Source organism: Myotis brandtii, unplaced genomic scaffold (assembly GCF_000412655.1).
Source record: "Myotis brandtii unplaced genomic scaffold, ASM41265v1 scaffold681, whole genome shotgun sequence".
NCBI lineage: Eukaryota > Metazoa > Chordata > Mammalia > Chiroptera > Vespertilionidae > Myotis > Myotis brandtii.
The window spans coordinates 1,736,480-1,758,000 of NW_005370660.1; the positions used below are offsets into that span (position 1 = coordinate 1,736,480).

Genomic DNA, 21,521 nt, shown 5'->3' on the forward strand with positions numbered 1-21,521 from the left:
TGAAAAGCTGATGTCATAAAAGTAACAGCCCCCACACCCTAAAACAAAATAGACTGCCTAAAGCTAACTTTCTTATTAATGACCATGTACACATTCTTAAGAGATGGTCAGGGGTATATTTTGTTCTGTTTTTGGGTTGTTGTTTTTTTATCCGAGTTTAAACTGATGACTAATTAAATGCTGGAGGTGAACTTTATGATCCTTTAATGGTTTACTAGACATGTTGTTAACAAATAAAAATTCAAAGACCATAAACTATAAGACAATTTTGTCCAAACCAAAGATGCCAAAAATGGGTGTGAATTCCATACTCCCAAAGCAGGAATCAGAAAATAAAGTAAATTCAACTCTCCCTCCATAAGGAAGTAGATAAGTTTCTTTATCATAAGCATGCCAAGTGCATGTTTGTTGTTAAATGAAAAGGGTGGTTATTTTTTTGTCAGAAATTGACAGTGCTTTGTGTTATGAATACCTGCAGGTTCTGCAAGGGAAGATAATTTCTTTTTTTAATCCTCAATGGAGGACATTTTTCATTGATTTTTAGAGAGATTGCAAGAGAGGGAAAGACAGAGAGAAACACTGATGTAAGAGAGTGCAAGAGAGGGAAAGACAGAGAGAAACTGATGTAAGAGAAACCCTTCGATTGGTTGCCTCCTGCACGAGCCCTGACCGGGGCCTGGGCCTGGAAGGAGCCTGCAAATGAGGTACATGCCATTGACCAGAATTGAACTGAAGACCCTTCAATCTGCAGGCCTATGCTCTATCCAAACCAGCTAGGGCTGGAAGAGAATATTTATTCTACCAAATCTAAAAGTGCTTTAGGACTTATTTTTTAAAGAGTAATTCTAAAAGCAGAGCACTGAATCTGTGATTTTCTGAGTTCAATATATGTTTAAACAATGAGATACATGCCGTTGACCAGGATTGAACTGAAGACCCTTCAATCTGCAGGCCTATGCTCTATCCAAACCAGCTAGGGCTGGAAGAGAATATTTATTCTACCAAATCTAAAAGTGCTTTAGGACTTATTTTTTAAAGAGTAATTCTAAAAGCAGAGCACTGAATCTGTGATTTTCTGAGTTCAATATATGTTTAAACAGCTCTTCATATTTTTTCACATTTCAAAAACAATACAAATTCCCTTTTGAGAGTCAAGGAAAGAGAATTTGTGCAATATATGGGAATGGTTGCAGGTTGTTTTTGCTGTTGAGCTGCACCATACAATATAATATCTCCATAGGTTCTAAGTCGTGACTTTTACTGGAAACCCAGATAAATCTTTTTTAGAGGAAGGAATAGAAATAGATGTTAGCATTCAATCAAATGAAATAGCTTAGGGTTCTTGAATGTAGAAGAAGAATATATTTTTTTTTTAGTTCTTGTTTTGTTGAGGACATAATTTCCTCCTATCCTATAGTGATAGGTAGCAAACATTTTTCATGGGCTTCCATTTCTGTGCATTGTACACCTTCTATTCTCAATGATACAGAGTTGAGAATGAGAGAGTAGAAGGCAAGCAGAGACATTCCAAGCATCCACAAGTCAATAGCTTTCACCTGACTCCGAAGCTAACCTTTACCCACCTCTACCAGAACATGTATATAGGCCATTCATGCACTGAATCTGGGACATGATTATGAAAATATACTATGCACTTTTTACTTCACCCATTATTCTAATTTATCTTCACACTCAATATGTCCAAATGCATTCCCACTTGTCATTGCCCATCAAGCTTATTTCTATTTCTATTTTAAATACCTGAAATCTAGAAAGATAATTCTCTAGTCTTCCTGATTAGAAGTCCAAGTCATCCTTGATCACTCTTTCTCTCTAAACCTAACATATATTCCAACAATTAACCCTATCAATTTTACTTCAATCACAATCCAATCTGACTCCTATCTCATTACTACTCACCTAGTTTAGATCAAAATCGGATTTAATTTAGAATGCTTGCATCAATCTACAGAACAATCAAAGGCAGTTCTGAGTTGCCAAGCTGACAAAGCAAGACACGTAGCCAGGCAATTACTGTGACAACTAGCAAAATGCAGAGCATTTAATTACATGGGCCCTATTGATGAAACTGTAGGGTCAGAAGTGCCTTGCTGTCAGAGAAATTTATGAAGACCATGGCCCTCAAATGTGTTTCGTTCTAAGTAAATCTTATGTATTTTTTCCTCTTCATATAACTTTTTTAAGGAAAAACCTCATGTGTCTCCTAAAGTAACATCCTGAATTGATCCAGAAAAAGCACTATTTTATATTATACTATAGTTTTCATTTATAAATCAATATACCTTTTTCTTCCTAGAATCTGTTCAATTTTACATTTTAAAATGATGAAATGGGGTATGAAAATGTATTCTTAATTTTTAGCTGTAAAGTATTTAGTCCACGAAAAAGCTTGGCTCTCAGTCCTAAAACCAATAAGTTAAAAGAAGAATTTAAAAGTTATAATATGATACACTTACAGTTCCGAATCTGAATCTCTTTTTGCCTTGGGGAGAGATTTACACTTCTAAAATATATGGTTACAATTTAAGATTCTCCAAAGGAGATAGCTTCCATTTCTGTGCATTGTACACCTTCTATTCTCAATGATACAGAGTTGAGAATGAGAGAGTAGAAGGCAAGCAGAGACATTCCAAGCATCCACAAGTCAATAGCTTTCACCTGACTCCGAAGCTAACCTTTACCCACCTCTACCAGAACATGTATATAGGCTATTCATGCACTGAATCTGGGACATGATTATGAAAATATACTATGCACTTTTTACTTCACCCATTATTCTAATTTATCTTCACACTCAATATGTCCAAATGCATTCCCACTTGTCATTGCCCATCAAGCTTATTTCTATTTCTATTTTAAATACCTGAAATCTAGAAAGATAATTCTCTAGTATTCCTGATTAGAAGTCCAAGTCATCCTTGATCACTCTCTTTCTCTCTAAACCTAACATATATTCCAACAATTAACCCTATCAATTTTACTTCAATCACAATCCAATCTGACTCCTATCTCATTACTACTCACCTAGTTTAGATCAAAATCGGATTTAATTTAGAATGCTTGCATCAATCTACAGAACAATCACAGGCAGTTCTGAGTTGCCAAGTTGACAAAGCAAGACACGTAGCCAGGCAATTACTGTGACAACTAGCAAAATGCAGAGCATTTAATTACATGGGCCCTATTGATGAAACTGTAGGGTCAGAAGTGCCTTGCTGTCAGAGATATTTATGAAGACCATGGCCCTCAAATGTGTTTCTTTCTAAGTAAATCTTATGTATTTTTTCCTCTTCATATAACTTTTTAAGGAAAAACCTTATGTGTCTCCTAAAATAACATCCTGAATTGATCCAGAAAAAGCACTATTTTACATTATACTATAGCTTTCATTTATAAATCAATATATCTTTCTCTTCCTAGAATCTGTTCAATTTTACATTTTAAAATGATGAAATGGGGTATGAAAATGTATTCTTAATTTTTAGCTGTAAAGTATTTAGTCCACGAAAAAGCTTGGCTCTCAGTCCTATAACCAATAAGTTAAAAGAAGAATTTAAAAGTTATAATATGATACACTTACAGTTCCGAATCTGAATCTCTTTTTGCCTTGGGGAGAGATTTACACTTCTAAAATATATGGTTACAATTTAAGATTCTCCAAAGGAGATAAATGATATCACCAGTAACTCAGTTCAATCAGAACTTCATAAATAAGATAACAAAAATCATTAAGCTCATGCTAGGTTTTATCATGGAACATTCTAAGAAAACTGAATGGTCCTATTTTGGTTCAAGTTTTAAGGTAATTGAGAGTTAACAAAGGAACCTCTTTTTCTTTCACCCATGATCCCTGAGAACCTTTCCAAAATGTCATTACCCTCCTTTGTGGAATACTTCTACTGTAAGGCAATCTTCTCCACTCACGAGTGAAAAACTCAAAATAAACAGTCTCAGTGTCTATGTTATAAAATCTGGGTATGTTGATTTTGATACTATAAAATTTTAAATAATTTAAAAAATTAATATCTCAAATTAACTTAATCCCATTCAATTCTTTTATACTAATATACCATGACTAGTAAATTTCTCTAACTTAGCATCAAAAAAAGTATTAAACATATTATTGCTCACAATTTTCTTATTTTCAAAAAAAATAATCTTCTCTTTTTCCCTGTAGTTAGCATACTAATAAAAAGTACCAGGGCTGATATTTATAGATATACCAGGAATTGAAATGGAGCAATAGGATACAGCTTGGTGAAACTCTAGGTATGACAGATGGAGCAAACAGGATGACAGTCATAGTGTCTAATCGGGTCTCCAGTCCTCCAATGTGATTCCACAACATGTGGGCTATACTTTTTTTTTAAATATATTTTTATTGATTTCAGAGAGGTAGGGATAGAAACATCAGTGATGAGAGAGAATCATTGATCAGCTAGCTGCCTCCTGCATGCCCCCTACTGGGGATAGAGCCTGCAATCCGGGCATGTGCCCTTGACCAGAATTGAACCCAGGACCCGTCAGTCTGCAGGCAGACCCTCTATCCACTGAGCCAAACCAGTTAGGGCTGGGCTATGCTTTTTTAAAAAGATATTTAACAGTTGTTTCAAAAGAAATATTAGATATGATTATTATATAACAACCAAAACTACAGATAGTACCCTACTATCTATCCTTTGACATAACCAGTCTTCTGATTTAGAATTACATTTTTAAAACATGAAAATATAAATGAGAATTAACAGTAATGTATTCACGTGAAGACAGTCAACTATTCAACTTTATCAAAATTTGTAACATGTAAATCTTTTGCACAAAATAATGAATACTAATAAATTAATAACAAAAACAATATCCAGCCTTGATTAAGCACCTGTTATTATTGAGGACTATATCCAGCAATTTGCATTTATCATTTCTAATAGTTATTACAATTGTGCAATGTATTTTAACTCTATTCACAGATAAAGGAACTCAGAAAGGTATTAATCTAAAGTAAACAGAACAACTTGATGTTGTAGACCTACTAATTTCACTGTCTAACTACGGTGTCTTCTCTTCCTGTTATATGGCAGAGACCCTCTAGGACAGGCTCACATTTCACGGTACTACATCTATTAATGCAAATCTTTTGTTTCAAATCAGAAATTTTTTGAAAAAATTTCAGGTCATATTCATTTTACACTTATTTTAAATTTTACGAGTCAATGAGACTAGCATATTAAAGGAAGCCAGTGACATCTGAAAATCAACATAATAACTAGGTAACAACTCAATATAGAATATAGATAATTGCTCAATTAAGATTATTTATATCCTTGAAATCTCCCTAGGGAAATTTCCATTACCTTTAGTTCAGAAAGTTGGCCTGGCAAAAGTAAATATAGACTTTTTGAGATTTGGTTTAAAACATAGATTCCCAATTTTCCTTTCTTCCCCATACAGGAAACTTTTATACCCAATTTTATACCCAAGAATATCTCTCTAATGCCAAGTTACTTTCAGATTTCATTAAAACAAACAAAAATAGAAAATCTTCTTGTGCCTTAATTTTTATTTTAGTGCTCCAGACTATTTTGAAATAAAATTCAACAAAAGCATTCAACTCAGTGTCTCCTCCACATGTAACAAGTTTTAGAAAACAGACCTCCAAGTCAAATAGCATACTTATTTTCAAATATAGCAATCACACTACTCTTAAAACACAATACAACTCTTTGATATGTCAATATAACTATTATAAATGTTTTAAGTGATATTAATAAAGCATAATTTAGATACTTCTAGAAAACACAAATATTTTCAAATTTTAATATAAGCTACAAAAATTACAGTTTTAATGTGAAACTTTTAAAAGAAATAATAAATAACAAACATATTGGGGATACAAAAATTGCACTGAAATAAAACAATGCCTATAACATATATTCCTATATGCATATTTATTTTTAAACAATTTTTAAAGATTTTTATTGATTTTTAGAGAGAGGAAGGGAGAAGATGAGAGAGAGAAAAACATCAATGTCAGAGGAAAACATCGATCAGTTGCTTCCTACATGCCCCAACCAGGGATGGAGCCCACAACCTGGGCATGTGTCCTGACCAGGAATCGAACCAGCAACCTTTAGGTGCATGGGACGATGCCCAACCAACTGAGCCACATTGGCTAAGGCACTATATTCATTTCAAAAAATGAAAGCCATATTTCGTGTTTTATAAATACAGGGGTAGGTAAAAGGATGTTTAGAGCTGTGAGTAGGCAAAACACAAGGGTTTATTCTTGTATTATTTATTGTATTATTTTCATACAAACAACCATAAACCTACTTTTGCCTGTATAAACCTCTTTTGCTGCCTCCACATTATACAAGAGCACATGACAACCACATTTTCTTAATTGATAAGAGAATAAGAGAATCGTTTTCATCATTTCTTAACATTACAGATAATATTAAGCCTTGTCAGAGATGCCTACCTCTGTAGTAGAAGTCTTTGGACATGTCTATGGGAGCCCGTTCTACTGCTGATCTCTTGTAGACAACATGAATCCTTCCCTTTTCTTCCTCCATCTGCTTACCTCTTTCCAAGGGTTCAATGAAATACTCATCATCATGACTTTTTATCATTCCAGCCTAGAGAAAGCAAAAAATGTATTAATTTCTTAAAGAAATATCTACCCCCTTTACCTCATGAGTACCTTTTCTAAATTGTAAGAATTTAATTCTTACAATTAAACTAATGCTTTTTCTTTCCACTTTTGGCTATAAATTTAAAATTGTTTAAGGTATTATGAGATATCAGTAATTCCTATGAGGTATAAATTCATGTATGACAGGACTAAAAAATTCATTTAAGATAGAATAAGAACTTTAAATGCGGTAAGAATAAGAAAATTATACAATGCATACATTTCGTCAAACTGCAAAAGAAGTGCATTTATATATTCTACTTGGTATTTTATCTCTAAAAGAAATCTTATGGAGCAAGTAAACTGAAACATTTCTAGTTTCCTGTAACAACTCAGTGTGGACCTTCTGTACAAGCATGTTACCCTTTTTTTAAACTCATTTACATCTCACTTCCATACTACTATGCTATGAGAGGAGTAAGTCCCATAGTGCACTCAGTACATAAACTTATTTCTGCCTTTAATTAGCCTTTTTACGCTTCATTGAAAACTCCAAGTTTCTACTTTTATTAAATTGAAAAACTAACTCATATTTGTTCTATCTTAATCTAACATCATGATTTTATATATATTATTTTCCTTCTCAAGTTTCATCCTTCACACTGAAAAGATTATTCTTACATTTAATTCTTTCCACCTCTTTTTTTTAGTGTCTCTTTCTGTTTCATCTTCTTTAGAAAATGAATGTTTATTTAGAAAACCCCAGGACTATATTCAGTATTATAGAAGAGAAATGATGGTTTTGTTTGAAATTTGTTCTTAAGTATCAAGTCTACATTACAAATAGTTGCATTTATCTACTTTAAAGGTCATATATCAATATGTATATTAATTTAAATTTCAGTATATTTATTTGAAAACAATGTTGAAAAAATAACGTTAGTGTGGAAATTGTAATTATTTCAAAAAATATATCAGATCGAAAAGTTAGTCATATTTTTCTTCTCAGGCCCTTAACTTATTCTGTATTTTCACAGGTCACTGGCCTTTATGGAACATGATCAGGGAGAGGAATTTCTCATCCTTTCTAATTCATGTTGGTCTAATGTCTCTACAATTCTGGTATCAAGCAACACAGAAATGAAAGGTAGGCACACATTACCAAATAGCATTTGTTCTCAGTAAATACAGCTCTGACTGTAGCTTTTCTACCGCATTCAAATCTGTACCTTGCTCCTTTCCATTTGGACTTCTACCACCAACTACATACGTGCTAAGCCTCACAGGGAGGTCTTACCAACTATAATGTCTCCAGATGCCAATTCTACACCCACCTAGATGCTGTGCATATATAAACAGCCCTTGAATCTATGGGGCAATATCTTACAAGGAAACATCACCAGAGTCCTTTCATCACACTTAGCCTTTACGATCTTAAAGAAACTCTGGCTGTAACTAAAAAGAACATTGACCTGAAGACTATTATGCTAAGCGAAATAAGCCAGCTTAGAGAAAGACAAATAGCACATGATCTCACTTATATGTGGAATCCAATGAACAAAATAAACTAACAAACAAAATAGGCCCAGAGGTATGGATGCATGGATCTTCTATTTCCACTGCCACTTTCTTAGTTACAGACCTCATCATTGCTCATTTGGATGACAGAAACTACCTCCTATCTTGAGACTCCCATAGATCATAATGATTCTCCCAGTGAATGCCTAACTCTGGATGGAAACAGTGGTCACTGAAGCATTCAGCAACTCTGAGCAAAGAGCAATGGCTATTGGGGACACTTGAAAGTGATGGGGAGGGTAGTGAGGATTAGCCCACATGCCTCTGACATTTCTCCATACCTTCTATTGCAAATACTCAAATTCCAAGCACCATAGTGTTACTTTCCCCTCTAGACCATAGGTAGAACGAAATTAACAGCTAAACCTCCCCCTTAGAAAGCAATTAAAATTTAAGCCAGATTGAGGTAATATCATTGGCATGGCAAGAGCTGGGTCATGTGACCTCCAATAATTCTATACAGAAAATCTGAGAGCCTATTCTTGTATTCATAATTATATTCATTAATTTTTTTAAAAGTTAATTTTAAAAAGTACTGAACTACACACCATGATAAATAAAAAATTCTCAAAGACATGGTTTATTTGCCCTCCAACTGAGGGCATTCTAGTCAAATAAATAAAATATATGCCAAAGGTATTCAATGAGATATGCTATGGAAAGTCTAGAAAGTGAGTGATATGGCAGTTGAGAGTCAAATTAAGTGAGTGTTTTTTACACTCAATCTTACTGCACAGCAAACTATCAGTAGGAGCTGTTGATTTTACATCCAAGATTATCTAAAATCTGTTTTAACTGAAATCTCCCTAGTCTCCATCACAATGGGTCTTCACTTGGGCCGCTGCTATTGTTCACACTGTCTCACATTTTCACAAAGCTCAGCAGCCAAAACTGTTCTTTCAAAACATCATATTAATTTTAGATAAACTAGAATGTGGTAACACATGGGCTGAGCATGTACGGACAGCTCAAAAATCAGGTACTTCTTTCTTGCTCACATGCAAGTTCAGGACAGTTCTATGCAAGCTGACAGGAGGTTTGGTTCCACACAGACATGCAGGTGTCCAGGCTGATGGTGCTCTGCCATTTCTATACAGCTCCCAAGTCTGCCCAGTCAGAAGGGAAAACAGCAGGAGGAAGCCTACATGGGAGGGTGTTATGAGCTAGCCTTAGTCCAGTATTTACCACTACCACTTACTTCCATGGGTCGAATGCACAGCCAACAGCCAAGAGAGGCAGGAAATGGGATCTGGCTGTGTGCCCAGGGAGAAAAGACAACTGGATTTTGATGAACAGATGGCAGTCTCAACCTCAAATAAAATCATGTTACTCTTTTGTCTAAAACACTTCAATTGCTTCTCATTGCACATTGCACTTAAAACCACACTCCCTACCACAGCTTTCAAGGCCTGCATCAACTAGCCCTGCCTAACAGCCTCAAGCATTCAACTGCTAAGACTCCAGAATTAAGCCAAATAGCCTCTAAGCATGGAAGGAGCTATCACAAAAGCCACACTCCTTTCTCACCTCACTATTGCCCCAGAATGAGGGGCTTTTGTTCAGTTTTAGGTTTTCCTTAGATGTTCTCAAGCTCTTTATAGCTTCAGGCCTTTGAAAGTCTGTTGATTCTGTCTACAACTCTCTTCTCTCACCATGCCACATTTCCCTTAGCTATTTGTTTTTCCTCTCCAGGTCTCAGCTTACTTCCCTAAAAGTGATTTTCTGACTCTCTTCCCACATAGACTAGGTGACCCCAAATAAATTAGAGCCCATCTTAGCCAATCATTCTGACTCAGGAACAGTGTGTTCTTTCTTCTCAACGAAAATTCCAGGTTGTTTTACCTGAATGCCAAATTTATTGTTCTGTCTCCCAAGGCACTGTCAGTTCTGGAGGCAGACTTGTTTATCTTAATTCACCTTTGTCTCCTTAACCACCATCACAATGGCTGGCACAAAGTATATTTTCAATACTTTTTTAATGAAAAATTACATGAATGAATGGTATAGTGAGAGGATAAAGAATTTTTAGGGACGTGGTGATCTTGAAAAGGTGGGAGGATTGTCATGCTGATGGTGTGACATAAGGCATTAGAAGTGAGACAGCTCAGAGTTGAGCAAAGGATATGAAGTGCAAAAGCCCAAGACATGCTTGAGGACAGTGAGTATCCTATTCACTCAGAGAACTGCAGGGCAGTTCTGGGAAACAAAGATATGGAGAACTTATATTACCTCAACCTACTATATAGGAAAGTCTTAAAATCTGAACTCCTGACCGTGGCCTACAAAGCCCTACATGGCCTGGCCTTCTCTATCTTTTGGGCTTCCAATGTTTTATACCTTGCTCTTTCTGCACCAACCACATGGGCCCTAGTCCCAAAGTACTACCCCCCTCTACATGAATTAGCTTCCCCTTCACTCTTATGCCCAGGTTGCGGGCTCGATCCCCAGTAAGGGGCGTGCAGGAGGCATCCGATCAATGATTCTCATCAGTGATGTTTCTACTTCTATCTCCCTCTCCTTTCCTCTCTGAAATTTAAGAAAACATTTCATTGATTTCCCTCTATGATACAAAGCCCTGCACATTGACCATTCTCTCATTCCAGGAACCAAATGGAAAATATTTACTGTATTTCTCAAATTGTTCTCCAAAATTTAAGCCAAATTTTTAGAATATTTATCTTTAATAGAGCATTAAGCATATATTAAACTTATCTTTTAGTTAAGTCTTCACACAAGCCCTCAGACAGCATTTCAGAGGGGATTTTAGAAAACAATGATCTATGCCAGAAATCCAGCTGCATAATTCCCCTCTCGTCTGGTCAACTCTTCCAGCTCCATCACTCAACCCAAACACGGCCAAGAATCCAGAATGAAGCCAAATAGCCTCTGAGCATGGAAACAGCAATCACAAAGGCCACACTCCCTACTCACTAAGAGGGGTCTTCAAGCCATAGTTGATACCCAATGCTATAAACCAGGTTAGAGGGTTTCCTAATCTTCGTCAGAGTGTAAGTGGAAGAGGAAAGTAAGGAGGGTGGGGCACAGCGAGTTTCAGATGAGATCATGTCTATGAGTGCCCTTATAAACGTTAAAGCCCTGCAACAAATATAAAATCCTAGTCTTTATAGGATGGTAATAATAAACATCAGTCACTAAGAAAAGACTAAACTGTGTTTGACTTGGTTCAAAATGAAAATCTGTAGAAAGTCATTTTAAAAGGAGTTCCAACAAGAATTACTAAGATTTTCTTGAAAATTCTGTGCCAGATATTCTAAAAAAAAATGTATGCTTTGGAGACATTCCATTTATAATTGTGACACCCAAAATTATTTTACTGCAGTGATTCTCAAATCATTAAGGCATGAGAGCAGAGCGAGGTAGCTTATTTTTTTGAATGCCAGGAAAAATGTGCCAAATAATGTAATAAATAACAAACTGAGGTTAACTACATATTCATTATGTTATGCTAAATTGGTTGCAATTTCAACATAACATAGAAAAGCAGTAATAAGTTTTAAATGTCTAGTTTAAGTTTTCAACTATTTTAATTAAACTTAGTTTATGTTTCAATGTCTGGGAGAGACACTGAGAAAATTTTATATTAATGCGTGTGAGAATAAATGTATATGTAATATCGAAAAGATTATCATTACAATTTAGTGGTACAACAACTGTATCTTAGCTCACTAAAGTTCCATGAAAACAAGTTTTGAGAATCACCATTTCACTGTGTTGCTTTCTCCAACTTTTATTGTATCAAGGTGCCAACTGAACACATTGCCTGGTTCGACTTTACCTTTAGAATAGACAGATATTATTACATGAAGATGATTTCCAAATCTTTCCTGAATTTCAGGGGTATTTCAGTGATATCCCTACAGCACAGTGGTTAGGGAATGCAAAACTAGTTCAGAAGGCTGGAAAATAGAGGAAAACAGATTTCAATCTGTATTTGTTAACAAAATACACTATTTATATTAAAGAAGCGTAATTATGTGGAAGGCATTTGGATAAAATTATGAAGATTAAAAAGTAGCTAAGCCAGCCAGTGTGGGTCAGTTGGTTGAGCATCGTCCCATGCACCCAAAAGGTCACAGGTTTGATTCCCTGTTAGGGTACATGCCTGGGTTGCAGGCTCTATCCCTGGTAGGGGGTGTGCAGGCAGCCAATGGATATTTCTCTCTCATTGATGTTTCTATCTCTCTCCCTCTCCCTTTTTCTCTCTCTAAAACCAATAAAAACATTTTTAAGTAGCTAAAATATACCCCAAGCCTTGCCATAGATTTCCATAAAGCCTTCAATTATTTCAAAAGCAGGAACATTTTTTACTCTTTTTGGACAGTCAGTATTTTATCACTATTTATATAGTACTTTTCACTGTCAATATGTTATCATAATTTTTATGTGAATTGTGCTAGTGCTTGGAAATTAAGAGATGCTGAGAAGGATGTCAGCTAAACCAAAATACAAATCTGATAAACTCCAGATTTATATTGGGTTTGGCTGTCATTTCATTCAACAATGATCCTCTGGATGACTTCTGAGTCTCAACAGCATGTAACAATTCCCTGGAAATTGATAATACTAAAGGTATGTTTGTAGAATCTAGTCTATGAAGGGAATGAATGGGCCCTCCAGAAAGAAGGAAGAAAGGAAAAAAAGAAGGGAGGGAGGGAGGGAAGGAAAGAAAAAGGGGGGATTATGCCATCTTGACTCACAATTCAATTAATTGTTAAAGCAAATGAATTAGTTACACTGGACATCACCAATTCAGTTCCTTAATTAGAGAGCATAATCTCCAAAACTTTGCTGCCTGATTCTTATCAAAATATATATTGTAAAAAATAAAATTCTAGGAGGATTTCCTAAAGACTGGAGGATTTCCTATGCATCCAGTTTAGTTCCACTAATTTTCCCTAATCTCCATTACCAATCCCTGTCTCCATTAAGCCAGACCTCCATTATTTGGGCCCCTAATAAGACTTTTTTTTTATTCAACTGTATAAAGTGTTAACCTATCGGCCTATGATGAAAGAGATTACACAAAAAGAGACCCAAGAAAGCTCATTACTGTAATAACAATATGGTTGTTGTTGAGGATCTCTCTCAATATTATAATCATATACTGTTTACTCTGTGAGAATCCAGGAAAAACACAAATAAATAAAATAAATTCTCTCATATTTTTGTAAAAGGCTCAGTTTTGCTTCTCCTGCAAAACTAGTTCACTTTTATTTTGTAAATTCTGTGCATTATATAACTGATCAATATATGGCTTTTCATGGTAAGGCATTTTATCTAGTAATTTTTCCTGAACCATGAGAAGGTATATGAGGACATAGAAAAAAATCTCTGAGAAAAACTTAAATCAGATGACTAAAGCCTTAATAAGATCAAATGCTCTGCAAACATTCAATTTATTAATGTGGCCAATTCAAGCAGACCAATAGATGCCTTATGATTAAATCCTTGTGATTTATGATCTTTTCATTAACATACCTAACTGCCACACTTACAGATAAGATGAACCTACCTCATCTTAGCAAAAGAGGAGGAACCTAGCTTGGTTCACACAAGATTTGGGTTCCGGTCATAGCTTTGCTACTAATTAATATGACTTTTGAAAAGTCATTTAAGCTTTTGGGGGCTCGGTTTCATAATCTGTAAAATTACAAAAGTTTTACTAGATAATCTCTAAAGTGACTTCCAATTAAATTATCTTTCAATGTTAGAGCTCCCAGGAAAAATGTGAATTTGACAAGTTGTTGTTCCCTGCCAGTATCCCAAGACCCACTTATTTCCATGATAAATAACTTGAGATATGATCATAAGACTAACCTAAAGTAGGTTGCAAACTTCAGTGTGCCAAAGAAATTAGGTCCCAACCTCAGAGACTTTTCCGTGTTTCAACTCCAGAGAGCCTGATTCAAAAAGACTGGGATGGGGATCAGAAATCTGCAATTTTAACAAGCATTTCAGATGCTGCAAATAGTAGTAGTCTGGAAATTATAATTTGAGAAAAACTGCCTAAAAGGTAATGTGCCAATCAAAATGACTTTTTGGATATTTATTCCCTTACTCCAAAACAAATTTTAAAAAGATGACTATTTAAAGAATACATGAGTAAATGGAACCTATGAATTGAACTCTATGTATGTATACATTTCTCAGGTTTTTAAATGTTTACAGAATGAATCAGGGTATCTTAAATTAAGTCATAAGGAATAAATTAAAAATCATATTCTTTCATTCAAAAGAAAATAGTTTATCTACTAACAGCTGTCACAGAAGAGAAAAAGCTTTATAAATTCCAACAATTAAAAAATAGTTTAAGGGGAATGTAAAATCCAAACGAAACTAACTTTTTGATCTTAGAAATTATTCAAAATAGCATTATAATACATACCAAAGTACATCATTATTCCAAACCTTCTTTAGTGAAGGAGCTTAAGGACTAATTATTAAAGCTAGGATTGTACATTATAATACAATATAAAGATCCATACTGAAGATAAATATACTATTTCTAAAAAGATAAGCAAGCTTGCAGTTAACATAATAGAGTCAAAATAGTATGAGACACATAATTTAAAATACAGAAATTCTGCTTGTAAATAGGAATTTAATCCAGATCAGTTCAACTATTCCCTCGGCATTTGTTATCGAGTGGATGTTAGCAAGCCCACATCATGGTCCATGTCCCCTAGGGCAGAATTTCTCAAACTTCAAAGTATAAATGAATATCCGGAGATCTTACCAATGCAGATTCTGACTCAGTGGTCTGAGATTCTATATTTCTAATAAATCTTGAAGTGATATTGATGCTTCTTGTCCCTGGATGACACTTTGAGTGACAAGGCCTCAGGGCATTTCAACCTCAGTGAGGTCAACAGAGAAAATCCCATCAACAATATCTAGATCAATGTAGCAGACTGCGTTTTCCAATAATGGCCCACAATATACTCTTCCATCCCATATCGCTTTTCTCAGCATGGCCTTGCTATTCCCCCATCCAGAGGGAGAACGGAATTTCCCTCCCCTTGAACACAGGCCAGCTTTTGTGACTTGTTTGTAATCAAAAGAATGCCATGGAGGTGTCACTGCATGATTTCTGAGACTAGTTAGGAAGAAGCCTCGAAGCTTCTGCCTCAGTCTCATGGAACATTCTGTCTCCAGATGTTCCTCCCAGATCCAGCTGTCACAGCCCAAGCCACATGAAGAGGCCATGTGTAGGCAACTCTGGTAATAGTCCAAGCCTTCGAATCACTCGGCTCAGCCACCAGACATGTCAATAAAGAAGCCAGCTCCCAACACTCAGCCACTCAAATCAATCCCAGTATTTTGAGCATTCCCAGATGAGAACCCAGACATTCTGGAGCAAAAACGCTTGCCCTCTCTGAATTCCAGCTATACAAAATCCATGAATATAATACAGTAGCTATTGTTTTACACCCTAAGTTCAGGTGGTTTGCTATACAATAATGGAAAACTGAAAGAATGGAGTCAGAGTTAAGGAAGAAAAAGAACACCTAGTAAATACTTGATCCTTACCTATTATTTCTGACTGTCTAGATCAGCGGTTCTCAACCTGTGGGTCGCGACCCCTTTGGGGGTCGAACAACCCTTTCACAGGGGTCGCCTAAATACATCCTGCATATCAGATATTTATATTACGATTCATAACAGTAGCAAAATTACAGTTATGAAGTAGCAACGAAAATAATTTTATGGTTGGGAGTCACCACAACCTGAGGATCTGTATTAAAGGGTCACGGCATTAGGAAGGTTGAGAACCACTGGTCTAGATAAAGTTATGTAGCTAAAAGAGAAGAGAACTGGTGAGAGAGAAAAAACTTCCAAAACTGTTACAAGATCTCAAGAGAACAGACTGGCCTGAACAGAAGTTGAGTCCTGAGATGAGGCAAGAGATTGTAACAGAAATTGAATGGGGACAATAGTAAAGGAACTTAGAAGGCAGTGGCAACAAATAAATAGCAACCATTAGATGGAAACCTGACAATATATAAAGGAAGTTAAAAATGGAATATGGACTGTTAAGAAGTTAGGATGGCTTCTGGTCCCACCAGTGAAACCTCTTTCATTAGACTAACTAGAAAATCTGTAAGGCAAAATATAAATCAAACTAGAGAAAGCAAAGGAAAAGCTGTAAGGAGAGAAACAGAAGTGATGCAATAGAGAGAACACCCAGTGGGCATATATAAGAATAGGAAGAAAGAATAATGGTACAATGGTTAAGATGGTTCATGGAATCCTGTGATACTTCCTCTAAACACAAATTTTGAGAACCTACTGTGGGTCATTCACTGTTAAAAGAACAAATATATAGTAAGGAATATGGAAAAGTCACTGACCTTTAAAGATTAAAATACCAATGAGGACAGTAAACAATTAAATATGCTTTCATATAGTGATAAGTACTATGAAGAAAATAAAATAAAGCAGGGTAAATGAAAAGAGGAATTTGGGGAAGGTGAAATGGGAGAGTTGTGTAAGAACTGTATATGCTGATTATAACCAAGAAGGAGCCTGTGAAGAGAAAGCAGAAATGAGAGGAAAAGCTAGCAGTTATTATGGATAAAGTTACCAACAGAAGACAAGAAAGCCAAACAATCCACCAGGTGCTCTGGGCAGAAAATTGGGAGTCATTCTTGATTCTTCTGCTGGTAATCACCAATGCTGATACTGTCCTCTTCTTTCTAGGCACACAGAAGAACTACATTTCCCACCATCCTCTACAATTAGGTATGTCCAGGCACTAGCCAACAGGAGGTGAGCCTAAGTGATATATTCCACTTCTTAGCCTGATCCATAAAATCTTCCCACAGCATCCTCCATGTCAGAGGATTGGAGAAGAGAGAGGATAGGTATTTTCTCTCCCCACCACACCACAGATCTGACAGTGGTGGTGTCTACCTCCCTCAGGTACCCTCTTCAGTGGCCCGAGCATTGTTTCCATTTAAGACCTTGAGGTCTAGAGACAATAACATGTTGCTTTTAAAAGGCTCCAGGTGCCTCACCATCCCATCTCGGTTCTCTTACCCTGGCCATGCCTCTTTAAAGAGTCCCTTCATGAAACTCTTCTTAGTTAAACTTTTCAAAGAATGCCACTGCTCCCTACCAGGATCCTGACAGAAATACCACTCTATCTCATTAAACATCTGAATAAAAAGTATAATACTTAGGAATTAAAAAGAACTAATAATATACAGAACATTAGAACTGAGAGTGATCTTAAAAATCACCTTGAACCCATCCTCACTTTATACTGATGGTACCAATTACCAATAACCAATATGGAGTTGATAAGTGGCCTTTTTCCCTTTTATTTTTTCTACATAATCATTACATTTAGCTCACCCCCCAAAATATATCTATAATGCCAAACGTTTATCATATTTTAGAATACGTATTTATGATGTTTATAATATTTTCAGGAAAAAAAGTAACAAGATCCAATTCTTAAAATTAGCGCTCAGAAGCTAGTTCTACATTGGAACAGCATCCACCTCAGCTGGAAGGCGAAGAACATATATTTCTCAGTTCTCATTCTTTCAATGAAACCCTACTCCGTTTATAGGGCTGCCAAATGGCTGAACCAGCCCAAAACAGTTTACAGTATTGAAATATGCTGACTTTTTCCCCTGATGATCCTCTTATGATGGAAAAAACAAGCTTTAACCACAGCTGACCCTGATCATTAATGTCAGCTCCTGATCAAAAGCCACACCCTGCCTGCAAGTCACATTAAAATAAAGCATCTCTCCAGCTAGAAGTTCAGTAGCGGCAAATGTCCACGATCAAGCTCCCTGGATAAGGGCTTTTTCTAGTTCCCTATGTTTCCCTCTAAATTTACCCTTGCTCCACAACACTTATCTTGAGTTTCTTCCAATGTTCTGAGATGCAACATTAGCTAATAGGTACCATTCTAAGAAAAGGAGAAGGCGTATTTGTCAAAAAAAACTGACTTGCTTCAAACCAAGCCTTGATGGGTTGGTTTGCACATTAAGTATGCGGCTAAAGCATGTGTTATTTTTAACAGCTACAGCTGTTAGGCACAGAGTCCAGTGTGTTTCCCACACTTTGATCTTCCTGAATCTTTCTTTCCATACCTTTGCTGTATGAAAATGTAATGTCACACAAACATGGTATTTTTAGAACAAAATGTATTAAAGTTATGCGCTGTTACTAAATTATGTCTCTTAACGTCATAATCTTAGCTAAATAATTTAAATGGTTTTCCAAGCATGCATAGTTGTTTCTTAAAAATTCTCTAAAGAGCAACAAGGTGTGCTTTCTGTTAAGTACAGCAGTTTATTAATTATTCTGTTCTTTATAAATTGTAGATGTATATCACAAGTATGTGAGCTAGAACTAGGAAAAAAAATTGTTTTCAACAACAAAGCATGTCTTTTATAGATGGGCTGACCTCTCTTGCTTCCTATTACTATCTAGCACATCAATCCACTAAACCAGTGATTTTCAACATTTTTCATCTCATGCCACACATAAAATAATTACCAAAATTCTGTGGCACACCTAAAGATATATTTGCTCTCAATCTGGCAAAAAAAATTGGTATAATTTTGATTTATTCACACCAGATAGTTATTGTTGTGTTGGCAGTTGTCATTTTTTTACTTGACAATCTAAGGGAAAAGAGGTCAGTGCTCCTGACTTAATAGTCAGGTACTACATGTTTTAAAAATTCTTACAGCACACCGGTTGAAAATTGCTGAACTAGACTAGTGAAACTGATCTCATTAAGAGTAGCTGTCCAATAGCCGGTCATATATACTAACTATCAAATACAAGAGGCAAACCACTGACTTCAAACTTGAGCACATGCTGATCTTTAAATGGACCCTTGAGAACAGAAGAGAGAGAGAGAGAGAGATCCTGGTCTGCATCCTGAGAACCACATGCTGCAAACAAAATGGGGCCTCTGACCCCCAAGAGAAGTTCATTATGCACTTGAGTCTTCCTGGTCCAACTCTATGGTACTGTAACAGTGATAACAATGTCAGTTTATACTTGGTTCAATCCCAGGCTCAAGGATCACAAAAACAATGTGATAACACAGTAGTCCATTACACATTCATTTGCTCATCCAATCTCTAAAACCATCTTATGCTATTTAAAAGCCAGGATTCAAGGATGTTAAATAGCATGCCATGACCATAGAGTGAGTGGCAAAACTAGGACTTGAACCCCTATCTTTCAACTCCTGGGACAATGTTTTTTCTATTCTTAGAGTAGAAGATCTCAGCTCTATAATAGAAATTCTGGAGCTCCGAGGTAGATTGACTAAATCAAATAGTCTGAGGTAGGGTCTGATGATAAGCAGGGTTAGGTTGTCCCTATTAATGTCCTTATTATTGGCAAAGATTTAAAAGAAGGATAATCCCAGGTCTTCAAAATTATGGAGAAACAATATTTTCAAACATTCCTATGGAATTATAAATTGTCACCACCTTTCAGGGGGGTAATTTAACAATGTGCATCAAAATTCTTAAAAATGCATGTATCTTTTGATTCTGCGTTTCCATTTCTAGAAATTTAAATGTATACATGCCAAGTGGAAACAACAAATAGAGATTAAACAAATAAATCATGGCATAGCCACATTAAAATTAGAGTCTTGATGCATTTTTACTGCCATGAAAAGATACTGAGGTCTAATGTTTAGTAAATAGTAAAATGCCATTGCACCACCAGAACCATCTGACATTAAAGATTTGTCAAACAACTTTCTAAAATATTCTCAAAGTAATTGACTTTTTCAAAAAAGCTCTGTGCTAATTCATTTCAACACAAAGATTATCAGATCACTAGTTTGCTGCCTATGGATCTTTATCCCCCTTAGTTCATATTAAAGATTTTGTGGCCATAATCATAATCCAATGTCTACCATAATTTATCCAGAAAGTGTTTAGGTTGAAAAACTAACACAGAACACATTCCACTAGGGTTGTGTGGTCAACAATATTCAATTGCTCCAAAGCCCTCTGCCAGGTCTCCATGTCGGTCCCTATGAACCAGTCCTCCAGGAGCCATCGCCACAGAAGCAATACTAGGATGAATTCTCCCAGAACCATGTGGCTTTGACTCTGTCAGTACTAACAATAATTCAGACCCATAAAGTGAAGAAGACAGGAATTCTCTCTGGTCTCACACTGCTAGGTGAAGTCCTGTGGTATATTTATATTCATTAATATTAACAATAGATAATATGCTAATAGTAGTAATGGCAAAATACAGCCAGTTTTGAGGAAACAAAAGTACCCTTACTACTTATAAGATTCTTTCCATTAAATAGGATGGTTGTTTAGTTTGATGGAACTGTTTCATCCTTTTGAGTTATCATGAATGTTTGGGGGGCGGGGGTTGCTCCTTTTAAGTTTTAGCTATTGTGATTTAGAATGAGGTTAAGCCAGAGTTAACTGACAGCACCCTCCTTTGCATGTATGAAAAGTAGGGCATGGGGAAGCCGCACAGCTAAACACAGAGGTGCTAAGAGAGATATGAAAATTCCCATAAACACAGCCTTCTAAAAGGCTCAGGGTATAATACTCCTCACAAGTAAAAGTTCCTTCTTTCATATAGAAAAATTCTAACTCAGTGTTTCTCAAACTTTTTGGTCTTAGAACCCTTTTACACTATTTAAGAGTATTGAGGATCCCCAAGAAACCTTTGTTTATGTAGGTTTTGTGGTACTTATTACAAATTAAAATAAATATCTACATTACATTTATTAATTTATTTAAAAATAAATTAGTAAAATTAATATAGTTTATGAAAACTATGATCTTTTCAAAACAAAGAAAATTCAGTGAGAAGATTGGCATTGCTTTACATTTTTGCAAATCTTTTTATGTCTGACTTAATAGAAGACAGCTGGATTCTCCTACCTGCTTCTGAATTCAATCTGTTGTAATATACCTCTGGTAGCCTCTGGAAACTCCACTGTATACTTGAGTGAGAATGAGAGTGAAAGAAACAAAAACTGTCTTAGTATTACTATGAAAATAATTTTGAACTCACAGAACCCCTGAAAGGATCTTGAGGACATAGAGTGACCAAACTGTCTGGCTTCCCTGGGACACACTGAGTTTGAGCACTGCAAGTCTCATGACCTGGGGAAACCCCTTAGTCCGGAGCAAACCAGTCTGACTGGGTACCCGCTCTGTGCTACACCCTAAGAACAGCAGTGTTAAGTAAGACAAGATCAGCCCTAGCCGGTTTGGCTCAGTGGCTACAGCATCAGCATGCA

The 21,521-nt window shown here is 35.9% G+C and overlaps 1 protein-coding gene across 1 annotated transcript in view; it reads right to left on the bottom strand.

The window, feature by feature from the left end:
- Window positions 1–21,178, bottom strand: part of ADAMTS3 (ADAM metallopeptidase with thrombospondin type 1 motif, 3) — a 145,168-nt gene extending 123,990 nt beyond the window's left edge. The window contains exons 1-2 of the mRNA XM_014529494.1: window positions 21,160–21,178; window positions 6,500–6,656 (exon numbers count right to left, since the gene is read on the bottom strand). Of these exons, the coding sequence (XP_014384980.1) occupies window positions 6,500–6,650 (151 nt within the window). The 5' untranslated portion in view covers window positions 6,651–6,656; window positions 21,160–21,178. The remainder of the gene's footprint in view (window positions 1–6,499; window positions 6,657–21,159) is intronic.
- Between the last annotated feature and the right edge of the window lie 343 nt (window positions 21,179–21,521).